The sequence below is a fragment of the Diabrotica virgifera genome, chromosome 6 (assembly GCF_917563875.1).
Source record: "Diabrotica virgifera virgifera chromosome 6, PGI_DIABVI_V3a".
Taxonomy (NCBI): Eukaryota; Metazoa; Arthropoda; class Insecta; order Coleoptera; family Chrysomelidae; genus Diabrotica; species Diabrotica virgifera.
Genome location: NC_065448.1, coordinates 201,822,530 through 201,836,513, shown reverse-complemented (window position 1 = coordinate 201,836,513; position 13,984 = coordinate 201,822,530). Strand labels below are relative to the sequence as shown.

Genomic DNA, 13,984 nt, shown 5'->3' with positions numbered 1-13,984 from the left:
ACGGTCGCAATGACGGTCGCGAATTCAACGCTTTTACCCCATCCAAAAAGTGCGATGACGGTCGCAATGACGGTCGCAAATTCAATGCTTTTTCCCCTATCCAAAAATTGCACAACGTCCCTAAAGAAGTTTTCACTTCAATAACTACTTAGCAGCAATATTCTTAGATATTGAATAGCATATAACTCAGTTTGTTTATCAACCTTAAAACATAAAATGGTAAATTTTTTTCATATGCCAATTGCTTTCGTTAAAACAATAATCGGCTTCTATACAGATAGGGTAATTTATATCAGAGATCATGATCATAATGACAAACTAATAGGACCTCGACATAATTATCACGGTATACCACAAGGCTTAGTATTATCACCAATTTTATTCAATCTGTACACCTCTGACATACATAAGATGCAAATAAACAACATCCTATTTAAAATCATACAATATGCAGACGACTTTTGTGTCTATACGGAAAGCAAGAAATATGAAAACGGTATGCAAAACCTAAATACAGTTTGTAGTTCCCTCTTTCCATGGTTCTTAGAGAACGGCTTAAATTTATCAATTAACAAATCAGCAGTATCTGTCTTTACAAGACACAACATTTTACATTTAAAAATAATGTCAAATATCTGGGCCTCATTCTGGACAAAAAACCTTGGAAACAACACATACAATATATGCTGGATAGATGTAATAAAGGTAGTAATTTCCTTAGAATGACAACTAGAGTGTGGTGGGGTTGCGATGTTGAAACATCTTTATTGTTTTATAGAGCTTATTTACGAGCCATTATAGATTATGGTGCTACTCTCTACGGTTCTGCTTCCTGAAACCTTTTAAGAAAAATTGACGTTTTCCAAAATTCTGCCTTAAGAATCTGTTTAGGTGTTATGAGAACTATTCCTATACAACCAATACATGTTGAAGCTTCTGAGCCTCCTTTCGAGATTAGAAGAAATTTACTAAGCGAAAAATGGGTACTCAAAGCACACTCTACAAATTTCGAATTATTTCCAGTATGTGTCATCTTAACGAATCACATCTTACTCACAAGTATTGGATTAAAAAACCATCTCCGCCTTTATGCACTGCATTACAGAACAATCTTATTTTTTCAAAGGAATTGAACACAGTAGACAAAAACTTAGACTACTTCGCTCTCTTCCATAAAACTGATGTAATAATACCCACATACAACGAAAACAACATAATCAGCAACAATATCCTGAAATCTATTTTGAACTGCTACAGTGATACCACAGTTATATCACAATGCATCTAAATCAAGAGAAGGGACTGGCTGTGCTTATTTTTTACCCTAAGGAGGTTTCGAATTCAAGTACAAACTTCCCAATGAGTTTTCAATTTTCTCTGCGGAATCATTGGCCATACTCGAAGCGTTGAAATATATTAAAAACTCTTATACTAAAAAAACGTTAATTCTTTCAGACTGCCTATCAGTTTTACAGAATATCAAAAATACTTTTTTGCCCAAAACATTTAGTAATCCTTACATATTTTTAATAAAGGATATATTAAAACATTTAGAAGCTTCTGGCTTCAATATAAAATTTATTTGGGTTAAGGCACATATTATTAGACTCAAAGATAATGAATATGTAGACTACTTAGCTAAATCCAGTATAACATCAGGCACTTTATTGTCATATTCTTTATGTGTATCAGATGTTATTACCATTTTTAAAAGAAACCAACTATTGATATGGAAAGATCAATGGAATCTTTACTGCCCAGTGATTCCACAAATTACTTGGTTTAAGAGTTTTAAAGCTCCACGTAAATATATAACAACTATAAATCGACTACGTTTTGGGCATGCTTGCTATCCAAGACATTTATATAAAATAAATGTGGTTGAAGATGATAATTGCAAACATTGCGGAAAACAGGGTGATCTTGATCATATCTTTTTGAATGTACTCAGTTTCAACAGCATTCAAACTCTCTTTATAAAAATTTAATTAAACTTAATATTCACGCACCTCAATATTCAGTCTCTATTGGCTACAGGCTCACAACAAATATACAATATCATTATAGATTTCTTGTCAGATACACGCACGGTCCTATAAGATTTGTACGCGGGCATGAAATTTTTTATGATATAAGTTCAGATTTGCATCCTTTTTTATTACAAATATTATATCACTTTATCAGAGATCCATCATTGTTTTTATTGTATTATTATTGTATTGTATTATTTATTGTTTTACTATATTGATTCTGTTTAATTTTGGATTAGGGAGAGGATTGTATTTCTTTATTGCAACTGGCTGAATGACTAATGTCTATGCCATTAAATAAAAAAAATTCTTTAATTTTAATATTAATTCTTGTAATAATATTGATTTTAAGTTTACCGTACAAAATTAAAGTACGTATCGAAAATTTTATTTCGGTTTAAAAATGTTAAATTTGATTTGCCATTGATATCTATGTAACATTACTTAATTAATTATGTATTTGAACTAATAATCCAAAGTTATATTTTAGTATGTCCAATTTAATTACTTACATAATACATGCAGCTTTATTTCTCCAGTAACTGGTTGCCCTATTCCATTAGAGGCTGTACACTGATATACTCCCGCATCTTGTCTCTGAACATCATTCAGATTGAGAAGATAACCAGTTTCGACCTGATGTCCCGAAGGTAATAAACCATCCTGAAAATATCAGAAAAGAAGACATCAATATAGTTAGTTTTTGATAACTACAATAATTTTAATAAAATAAGGAAGGGGGAGGGGGTATGGTTTGAAATTTTAGATTTTTTAAATCAATTTAAATGAAAGAACAAAGCTTCAGGAATATTCTCTGAAAATTTGACATTGATCTGATCAAAATTACCGGAAATACGGGATGTGTAATATACAGCAGCTTCGCACCCGCGAGCTTGAGCGTAGTGAGAAACGTTTAACAGCTGTTCCCCTTCTCTTTTGTAAATTACTCTGCGATTTAAAAACATTCCGGTGTGCATCACTTTACGATTTGACAGACAAAAAAGAAATTGAATTTAATAGTTATTTATGATATAAGTGTTAAAAGTACACGTTTAAGGCACGCATGTGAAAATTTGCAGAATGAGCGATAGCGAGTTCTGCAATTCACATGAGTGCCTTAAAAATGTACTTTTTAACACGCATATCATACAATATTTTTTCTACAAACGTAATTACAGGACAATATCTAGAAAAACTTTTACTTGAACTTGACTGACATTCCAATTTTATATTTTTTTGACATTACATCAAAATTGCATATACGGTCAATACGAACTGCAGTGCCTTAAAATTTTTTTAAAGCACTAGTGCCTTAAAGTAGCAATTTTAACGCTCGTATGGAGTGCTAAAAATTGCATTTCTAATGCGGTTGTAGAAAAACAAGTTTTTTTTAACAAGTTTTTTTCGAATTTTAAAAATTGCGATTTTTCTTCAATTATTTTCACCATTTAAAGGATATAATAAGTGGAAACCGAAAAAATATGAGATACTGAAATTAACTTATATTTTTGTTAAGTTTTAAAATAAGTTTTACAAAGTCTGAATGTAAATACATTTTTGAAAATAAATGCTTTCAGTCTATGGGCTTTAAAAGAATTGATGAAACATCTCATCATAATCATCATCATTTTGCTAGCGCCCTTAGAGTACCTCCACATTCTCAAGAGTATTTTAATTCAGATGCTGTTGCCAATAACTTGGTCTAAGTAGAACTTTTAATAAAAAGGTATGGAACTGAATAAACAGATGCTCACATCTTGGTTAACACCATAAAAAACAGGAAAATGTCAACAAAATTCAAAAATATTAAGTTTTTTTTAAACACTTTACTTAACAATCAGAATATTATACATACTATATAGTCCAGTCGGGTTAGATGAATAACAGGCCTAACCTTGCATTAGGAGCTGCCCCAAATTTTATTTTTCTCATCTTTAGGGAGGGTAAATAGTAGTGTAAATTTAAAATCTCGACTAAATTGCGCCGTTGCGTTAGCCGCCATCTTGATTTTAAACTAGAACCGTTTTTGATCAATATCTACGCCATTTTCAACTTTTCGACAAAAATCGTAGGAGAGAAAATTGTTGGAAATGCAATTTCCTACAATTTCTTTTGTACAATTTTTTTATGCGATCAATATTCTCCGAGTTAAGGGGGAAAACAGTGAAAGCGGAGGGGAAGCACAATTACTGAATTTTCTCATTTATTATTAACTTTACGACATAATTATACATAAAAAAAAAAAAATAGAATTATATTTTATACAATTTTTGAAACTTCCAATTTAACATCAACCAAACTAAGTATATAAAAGACATAAATAATAACTTACCTATATGCATTAAATTCATTTAATTTTATTAACTAGCGGGATTTATTGGTTGAATTTTTCTGTCGATATTTTAAGTTTCATGTTAGATAATATATTTTAACATTTCAACAATTTTTTTTAAATTTTGGTCCCTGGGAATTATCCCATTCCTCTCCCTTGTAGACCCGCCACTGGCTCTCTCGAAAAATTGTAGTAAATCGTAATTGCAACAATTTCAGTTTTTACACTTTTTGTCGAAAAGTTGAAAATTGCAGAGATATTGAACAAAAACAATTGCAATAAAATCAATCAGGTCTTACGCTCGCACCATTACCGCAAACGTAATACTTTAAATATTGATTTTTTCAAAAAAATGAACGATACCAAAATTGTACAAAATTTAATTCTCTTCGTTTTTGTATAGGTACATATTTGTGGCAAAATTAATAATAAACGAGATAATTCAATTATTCCATAATTATGCTCCAACTGTCACTATTTTCCCCTCATAACTCGGAAAATATCGACCGCACGAAAAAAATTATAATAATGAAATTATTATAAAAAATTGCATTTTCAAAAATTTCAGTTCTACACTTTTGTACTCAAAATTGAGAATGGTGGAGATATTAAGCAAAAACGGTTCTCGTTTAAAATCAAGATGGCGGCTAACGCAACTGTGGAATTCAGTCGAGATTTTAAATTTATACTAATATTGACCCTCCCTAAAGATTAAAAAAATAAAACTTGGGGCAGCTCGTAATGCAAGGTCAAATGCTATCCCGACTGGGCTAATAAGTTATAGTATTGATTTGGGAGCTGAGCTACTCATTGGCGTGAGATGATTCTTTCCAGTGGAGGAGTCCTAGGTTCTCTTCATCCGTCAGCTGAACATAGTCCCTTTAACCTTCAGGCAATTGTTGGTTGTACTAGCGGCTGTAAGACTGCGTTGGGGTGTGTTTCCATTTTCTTGTGGTGTTTGCTGACCTACCTATCTTTAATGACATCTGTGATGAATGGAACCATCAGATCTTCATGTAATGTTAAATCCACACGAACCAAGGTGCATTTGTAATCATGCGTAGTATTTTTGATTGGCTCGTTTGGATGATAGCAATATTAGATTTGCTTGCACATCCATACTTCAATACCATACATCCATATTATCCATATTGGTTTGATTATGGTGTTGTATATCAGTAGTTTATTTTCCAAGCTTAGTTTTGATTTTCTACCTATTAACCAGTAGAGTTCTTTGACTTTCATGTCGATTTGATTTCTCTTCTTTATTATGTGCACTTTCAAAGTAAGTTTAGAGTCTAGATGTATGCCAGGGTATTTGGAAGAGTTGTTTTTACTAATAATTTTGTTATTTATGTATATTGATCTACATCGATCTTTTCTTGTAGCAAATTTGACGTGGATGGCTTTACCCTCATTTATTTTAATTTTCCATTTTTTGACCCAATTTTCTAGCTTTGCTAAGTCATTTTGTAGGATGTTGGAAGCTTCTACTAGATCTTGGTGAATTGCTAAGATATCGGTGTCATCCGCAAAGGTACCTATGTCAGTGTGGGTAGACGTAGGAATATCTGATGTGAATAATACATATAGAATGGGACTCAAAACACTGCCTTGCGTGATTCCGGCCTTAATTGGGAATTTTTGCGAATATTCATCATTCACTTTTACAATAAACTGTCTGTCATGAAGATATGATTCGAGCAGTCGATAGAAGGAGAGTCGAAAGATTTTAGATATTTTGTATAATAGTCCATCATGTCAAACCTTGTCTTGGCTAACATCCAAGAATACTGAGGGACAGTATTGATTTTGAAAAACTTTAGGTAATATTAGAAATTCAGTTCTAAGGAAAGAGGGGCATGAGAAGCAGGACAATGCATAATTGGCTGCATACCATAGGAGATTGGTCTCACACTATAGGACACAGCATAATTTCTCAAGCTCAAAATAGACAAAAATTAGCAATACTGGTCCTTAAAAGTGGCGTAGCTAGGGTGGGGCTGAGGGGGCGGTCCGCCCCGGGTGTCACGCACTCGGGGGTGACACCCGAGAGACCCGATCACAAAAAATTATATCGTTAATTTGTAACTTTATCCACTTTACAATCAAAATACAATTCGATATTATTTTGTGAACACACGAAGCAGAGAAAAGTCGAGGTTAAAGAGGCATTTCTTGGATTTTTACCCGTTAAAAGGAAAAATGCACTTGATCTAAGTAACGAAATTCTCAAGAATATTGAAATTGATGATTTAGATTATTATGAAGCGCCTTTCACAGGGATACGATAATGCAGCTCTTATAAGCGGCATACATAGAGGAATACAAGCTAGTATTAAAGCGTAGGAGCAAAAGTTCACGTCAATTTTTTGCGCCAAAAACTCCTGAGAAAACTAATAAGTATTTTTGGAAAATTTACACGCAGAATGAAAGATTGTATTATTACCGAGGGCCGAAAGTCCGTGAAATCTTCTATATGTTTATTTGAATAAATTACAGGGGTGAAAAAAAGAGAAAAAGTGTGATTTTTAATTTTAAATATCTCATTCAAAAGAAACTTTTTGGTTAGTCTGAGGGAGTTTCGACCCTCGGTAATAAAGTAGTATTTCATTCTGCGTTTAAATTTATCAAAAATACCTATTAGTTTTCTCAGGATTAAAAAAAAAATAAATGCATTTAAAACACATTGGCGTGACAATTTGCGCCTAGGCCCTTAAAGCAAAAAACAAAAAGGCCATTTTCATTGGATGTATTGATCATTTAACTAATTTATGTGGCCAGCACTCTTTTACACACAATACATATTGAGTAGGTAACCTTTTTCAGAACTGTAGAGGCAATTTTTTTTCTGCTTCCACTAGCCTGCTGGGAAGTGATATTAAACACAGAAGCATCTGTTAAACGACTGTTCACAACGCGTTGGAGTGCTCACTATGTTGCAGTTAAACTATTGGCAGAATAAGTATAGTTTTGTTGCTGCAATTGAGGAATTATGTCATCAACATGAAAATTTAGACACCAGAGGTGTCCACATAACCTTTTGCCCACTGTGTGTAATTTGACATTTCTTTGTTATCTTTTCTTTGGGAATGATGTTCTAAGAGAAATAAATTTTTGTCAGATTGAATTGGAAACTTAAAGGCATACCGTTGATCAATCAGGGATCAAAATAGCTGCACTTTATATTGAAGAAAAACGTGGTCATATTATATGAAATAACAGAGTTTTCAATAATTGTAGTAGCCAACCTGCATTGAGGAGAGGACACTTTAAGAAGAAGGACTGTTTTGACCAATTCAATTTTGAACCCGAAACCAAATCAAGGTCCTTCATGATGTGGCTGCATTCAGTGAACAGTTGAAATTAGCTGTTTCAACATTTTGTGACTTTACCATGAAGAGGTATCAAAAGCAGACCTCTTGCTAGAAATACCAAGGCTCAGAAGACATTTACAAGCGGCCAATATTACAGCCTATATAATATGGTTAGCTGTAGACTTTAAAATTCATTGTGGAATGGAATTTCATCGAATCTCTCCCAAACTTAATGCTCGTATTAAAATTATATACTTATAAACTTATAACCATTTGCTTATCGGTTGCTTCATGTGAGAGAAGTTTTATGCCTGGTTGCACCAACAGATCTTAAGCTCCAACTTAGCTAAGCTCTACTTATAGATAGGGCCTCTTTGAGTATCACTTACGTTGCACCATAATTTTAGATTCTTACCTTATTATCAATTATATCTATTAATATATTATGGTATTCTTATTGTAATATATTATAATTATATTATATTAATTCTTATGACATTTTCGACTTAAGCGTAAGATCTGTTGGTGCAACCGGGCATTAGTAAGCTAAAATTAATCAAGAATTACTTTCGAGCAACAATGGCGCAAACAAGGCTAAATCCCCTCGGTTTATTATCTATACTTAATTCTTATTTTTTTTCATTATTCAAAACATACATGTGATTTTCGTTGATTTTAACAATCTTTATTTTTAGGATTTGGGGTGACACCATAGATTACCGTGCCGGGTGTTACCCATGCTAGCTACGCCACTGCCTTAATCACAATGGATAAGATCTCTAGAAGGAGCAAAAATCCATAATTAATATTCTATATAAAAAGGTACAGCTTATTAGAAAATAAAAATACTCGTTATAATGTTTTTCAACATGTGTAAATGTGATGGAAAAATGGAATAGGCTAAAAAATTACATACTCATATTTACAGTGCTCGTTAATTTTCAAACATCTGTGTACTTAAGCGGTGTTAGTCAGAGGTGTAACCAGGATGATCCTAAGGGGGGGGGGGTTACAACTACTAGATGGTCTCTGGGTGTATGGAATAGTAATGGTTTTAAGTGTAATAGAGCTCAAAGTACAACCAAATGGGGGGGATTACAACCCCCAAAACCCCCCTGGTTACGCCTCTGGTGTTAGTATGCATGTTTAAATATATTTGCTATTTTGGATAATAACTGCATTAAAAAAATATTAAATGCAAAGAAATTTCGTATCAAGCCAATAATGTCCTAATAATTTGGGTTCAAAAATGGAATACAAGAATTTTGTTAATAATAAGAAAAAATTTACCTTTTTGGACCATTGAACTGTAGGTGTAGGATTTCCATTAGCTTTGCACTCAAAAGAAACTGGACCACCTTTCCTTGTTACTACTTGACCATTGGGAGGAAGAATTTGTATACTTGGTGGCACTGAAAAAAAAACATTGCATTAGGTTTGAAGAAAGTGTTATTGGTACCTATATCAAAGGGCCTAGCCGGGTAAGATGATGAAAAGTGCCCCCAACTCGATTCGAATTCGATATAGGTCACCGTTTAGCATATGTAGTGAAATTCACTTTCTGAAATTTTTAGCCCCCTAGGTGGTCATGTGACCCACTTAGAGCCTAATTAGGGTTTTTATGTTTTAATTTTTTATCTCAGCCGCATCGAGAACTAGCGAAAAACTTTAAATAAAAAAGTTGTTAGATTTAAAAAGTTATGCCAGAAAAAATTTTTCTTTTAAAATTTTGGCGGGAAATTTAAATTTTAGAACGATTTTAAAATTTTAAATGAGTTTAAAAAAATAACTAAGACATTCGTTTTCACGAAAAAAATATATAACGTGTATTTTTGCATAATATTTCACTCTGAATTTTTTAAAAATTTTAAAATTGGTGAAACGCACCTTTAAAAATAAAAAATCGCATTTTTTCGTTTTTTTTTTGGTTTTTTGATACAATTTTATACATATTTTCCAAAAAAGGTAATACTGTCACTAGAATAGGTAAAAAACTGAAAAATAATTGGGGTTTGTTTAATAAAAATTTTTTGTAGTGCTATCTATTTTCAATATACAGGGCGTTGAAGAAAACAAAATTTTACACATTTTTTACGATTTTGCCGAAAATACTGGCAACTTTGTAATAAAATTTGGCGAGTATTAAGAGGTAGTTGTTGTGCAATTTTTGACATACAATTAAGAATTTTATATTTGTTATTGGCGCGCATAGGGATAATGGTCTGAACTTTTTAAAGAAAAAAGATAGTACGCCACTGACATATTTCAAATTAAGAATCGTTTTTCAATTCTTCGTTCAATTCGTGACAAGAAATCTATCTTCCTATTTTTTCATACGACGCGCCATTTTTATTCAAAAAATAAAACATCTTAACCCTTACAAAGTATTCGAACTTCTAGCAGTTTCTACATACATAATAGGTCTGGATCCCGCGTATGAAAAAAAAGTTGATTAATAGCAAGCTGAAAATTTGTTAATAGCTTAAGGGTGTCTAGTCAGATAAACTTTGATATATGGGAACGCTGGAACAGGGGCAGTTTTAATTGTGGAACAGGTTAAAAATTTGGAACGGTCACACCACGAAAACGGCACATTTATTTTGTCCGACAGAACAGACTAAAACTCTCCGAACAGACATTAAACTCTCATGCAAAAATCAGACTGCTATTTATTACCTGTCATAATTCCTGTCATTTGACATATTCTACATGTTCCACTCATTAAAACGCCCATTTGGTGATAAGTAGCAGTCTGATTTTTGCATGAGAGTTTAATCTCTGTTCGAAGACTTTAAGTCTGTTCTATCGGACAAAATACATGTGCCGTTTTCGTGGTCTGACCGTTCCAAATTTTTAACCTGTTCCACAATTAAAACTTCCCCTGTTCCAGTGTTCCCATATATCAAAGTTTGTCCGACTAGACACCCTTAAGCTATTAACAAATTTTCAGCTTGCTGTTAATCAACTTTTTTTTCATACGCGGGATCCAGATCTATAAACTACTCATACATCCATTATAAAAACTAATTCGAATACTTTGGAAGCGTTAAGATATTTTATTTTTTACAGCAAAACGGCGCGTCGTATGAAAAAATGAGAACAAAGTTTTTTATCGCAAATTGAACGAGGATTTCAAAAATGATTGTTAATTTGAAATATGTCAGTGGCGTACTATCTTTTTTCTTTGAAAAGTTCAGACCATTACCCCTATGCGCGCCAATGGTGAATATCAAATCCTTAATTGTATGTCAAAACATGCACAATAACTACCACTTAAAACCCTTAAGTTTTATTACAATGTTGCCAGTAGTTTCGGCAAAATCGTAAAAAATGTGTAAAATTTTGTTTTCTTCAACGCCATGTATCTTGAAAATGGATGGCGTTACAAAAATTTTTTATTAAACAAACCCCAATTTTTATTCAGTTTTTTACCTATTTTAGTGACGGTGTTACCTTTTTTGAAAAATATGTATAAAATTGTATCAAAAAACGAAAAAGAAAACCGAAAAAATGCGGTTTTTTATTTTTAAAGGTGCGTTTCACCAATTTTAAAAAATTTTAAAAAATTCAGGGTGAAATATTATGCAAAAATACACGTTATATATTTTTTTCGTGAAAACGAATGTCTTAGTTATTTTTTTATACACATTTAAAATATTAAAATCTTTCTAAAATTTAAATTTCCCGCCAAAAATTTAAAAGAAAAATTTTTTCGGGCATAATTTTTTAAATCTTACAACTTTTTTATTTAAAGTTTTTCGTTAGTTTTTGATGCGGCTGAGATAAAAAATAAAAACATAAAAACCCTAATTAGGCTCTAGGTGGGTCACATAACCACCTAGGGGGCTAAAAATTTCAGAAAGTGAATTTCACTACATATGTTAAACGGTGACCTATATGGAATTCGAATTGAGTTGGGGGCACTTTTCATCATCTTACCCGGCTAGGCCCTTTTTACATTTATAATGTAATACTTTTTTTGGTGAACTTTTGAAAAAATTACTTTCGGTAAATAAAATTTTCAGCATTTTAGTACGCGAATGCTAAGGTATTTCAAAAATATCGATATTTGTCAAAAATTCTCAGTGGGCTACAATTTATTTTTATCTGTATAAAAAACATAAGTAGTTGTATTAATAACAAATTTTCCGGCAAACTAATTTTAAATCTTGCATTGTTGACCAGTGGCGAAGCTAGCCCCACATCAAAGTTTGTCGAGGGGCACTTTTCCACGACTGATATGGGGTAATGCTAAAAAAATGTTAAACAAAAGCAGCAAAAACGCTTGCATAGAATAGAATAAAAATATACTTTTTTGTCGTTGAAAATTTTACAATTTTATGGACAAAGCTTACAAAGAGTAGGAAAAAACAACAACAAATACAGTTTACTGATATTACATAAATCGTCAAAATTAAAAAATAAAAGCTAATAAAATAAAACAAAAACAATCTATTGCAAAATTTAAGTAAATTGCAAATTTCATAAATCAGCCTTAGGAACTACTAAGTTCTCCGTATCACACCCAAATATAGATAAAAAAAGAATGTGTGTGTACTTTGTACGCACGTAAGAAGTTATACTTCTATTATATGATTTAAACGAAATTAATATACTTTTTATTTATATTTTGTTTAAATATTAAACTAATTTATACTTACTACTTCTCAAACATTTTTATTAGAACAGTGCCAAAAATTAAATTAATAAAAGAATAAAACACACACAAACACATTAAACAAGCCACAAATGATGTCTGAACATTAATTGTCGAAAATTTTTTTAACTAAATACGTATTTTCTGAAAATACAATTATATAATAAATATACTTACAATCATAAAATGTATTAAAAAAAAACAAAAAAGAAAGTTTCTATTGGGACTCGAACCAGCGCTGATAAGCGCGGTTGGTATTCGAATTCATTCGCCTTCACGCTTAGCCACGGACACTATGTGTCATTATTTACGAAGATCGACTAACTAAACGGATTAAACTTGTGATATTTTGATATTTTGAAAATTGATCAAATTATTTTAATTTTGAATTGAAATGATTTAGAATTGAAAAAATACAACAAAACATAGAGTAAGAAAACAATATATTAGGTGAATATTGATAGAAATTTTGATGGTAATCACATACTATGTATTTTGGCAGATCAAATAGGTAGGTTTATACCCATGATACATTAACAATTATTACGTACCTGTTGCTTTTAAAAACTATTTAAAAGTCACTACAATATTATAAACTTTTTTGTTTCTGTCCTCACAACAATAAAACTAATATATTATACATTTGTTTACCTTTACCTTTACCTCCAAACCACAGCTGTCCTACAGCTGCCATATCGGATAATTTTTGACATGTCATTTGAACATCCAATCAGAACAAAGTTATAATGCGCATGCGCCGGGCTAATTTCACCCTCTATCGCCGGTAAAGAAGTATTACTTCAAAAATACTTTGTTACTTGTACATACATAAGGATAATTGTACTTTCTTATTTATTCCTTAAGAAACTCTTATACCGAATAATATGGTCTTTCTGGGGTTTGTAATTTTACGGAACTTAAGGAAAGATGTTGCAGATTTAAGTTGTAAAGGGAGATGGTTGTATGGTTTTTTTGCAGAATATATAGATTTCTTTACTAACTCAGTGGACGGGATCGGTAATTACAGATCAAAGGTTGAAATTCTGGTCTAGTAGTCATGATAGGTCTTGCTGAAAAGACATGTAGGTAGGTGTTTAAAATTAAGCAAACAGTTGCTTCTATAATATAGAATATAGAAGGAAGTGTAAAAATTCCGTGATCTTTGAAGTAGTATCTGCAATGTGTTGTTCTTTTGAGCAAAATAGATATTTTATTGCTCTTTTTTTTATTTAAAAATAACATCGGATTGGGCAGCTGTACTAGGACCCCAAAAAAGGACGACCACATCGAAGATAAGACTCGAACGAAGAAAAATATGTTATTTCGGAAGATGCTAAATTCTTACTTAATAAACCGATAAGAAAGGACCATTTCAGTTTGTTGTCTAAAAAAATACCAAGAAATTTTACAGAATCAACGGCACTAATCTGGCGCTTATTATGAATCAAGGGTTGAATAATGCTACTGCTGTCTTATCCACCTTAAAAGAGAGTAAATTAGAGTTGGACCAGGTTATTGTAAGTAGATCAGAAACTACAGTTGCATGAAGAGTTGCAATATTTGAGTTGCTCCAAGTGATACCCGTATCATGAGCAAAAAGAAAAATGTTTCCATCGATTTTTAAATTAGTGATGTCATTTATAAAGAT

General features: G+C 31.9%; 1 protein-coding gene across 1 annotated transcript in view; it reads right to left on the bottom strand.

The window, feature by feature from the left end:
* The window catches only part of LOC126886278 (opioid-binding protein/cell adhesion molecule-like), a gene marked incomplete at its 5' end in the record, with an annotated part of 74,646 nt that extends 61,361 nt beyond the window's left edge, over nucleotides 1–13,285 (bottom strand). The window contains 3 exons of the mRNA XM_050653148.1: nucleotides 2,543–2,693; nucleotides 8,970–9,091; nucleotides 13,213–13,285. Of these exons, the coding sequence (XP_050509105.1) occupies nucleotides 2,543–2,693; nucleotides 8,970–9,091; nucleotides 13,213–13,285 (346 nt within the window). The remainder of the gene's footprint in view (nucleotides 1–2,542; nucleotides 2,694–8,969; nucleotides 9,092–13,212) is intronic.
* Nucleotides 13,286–13,984: the final 699 nt, after the last annotated feature.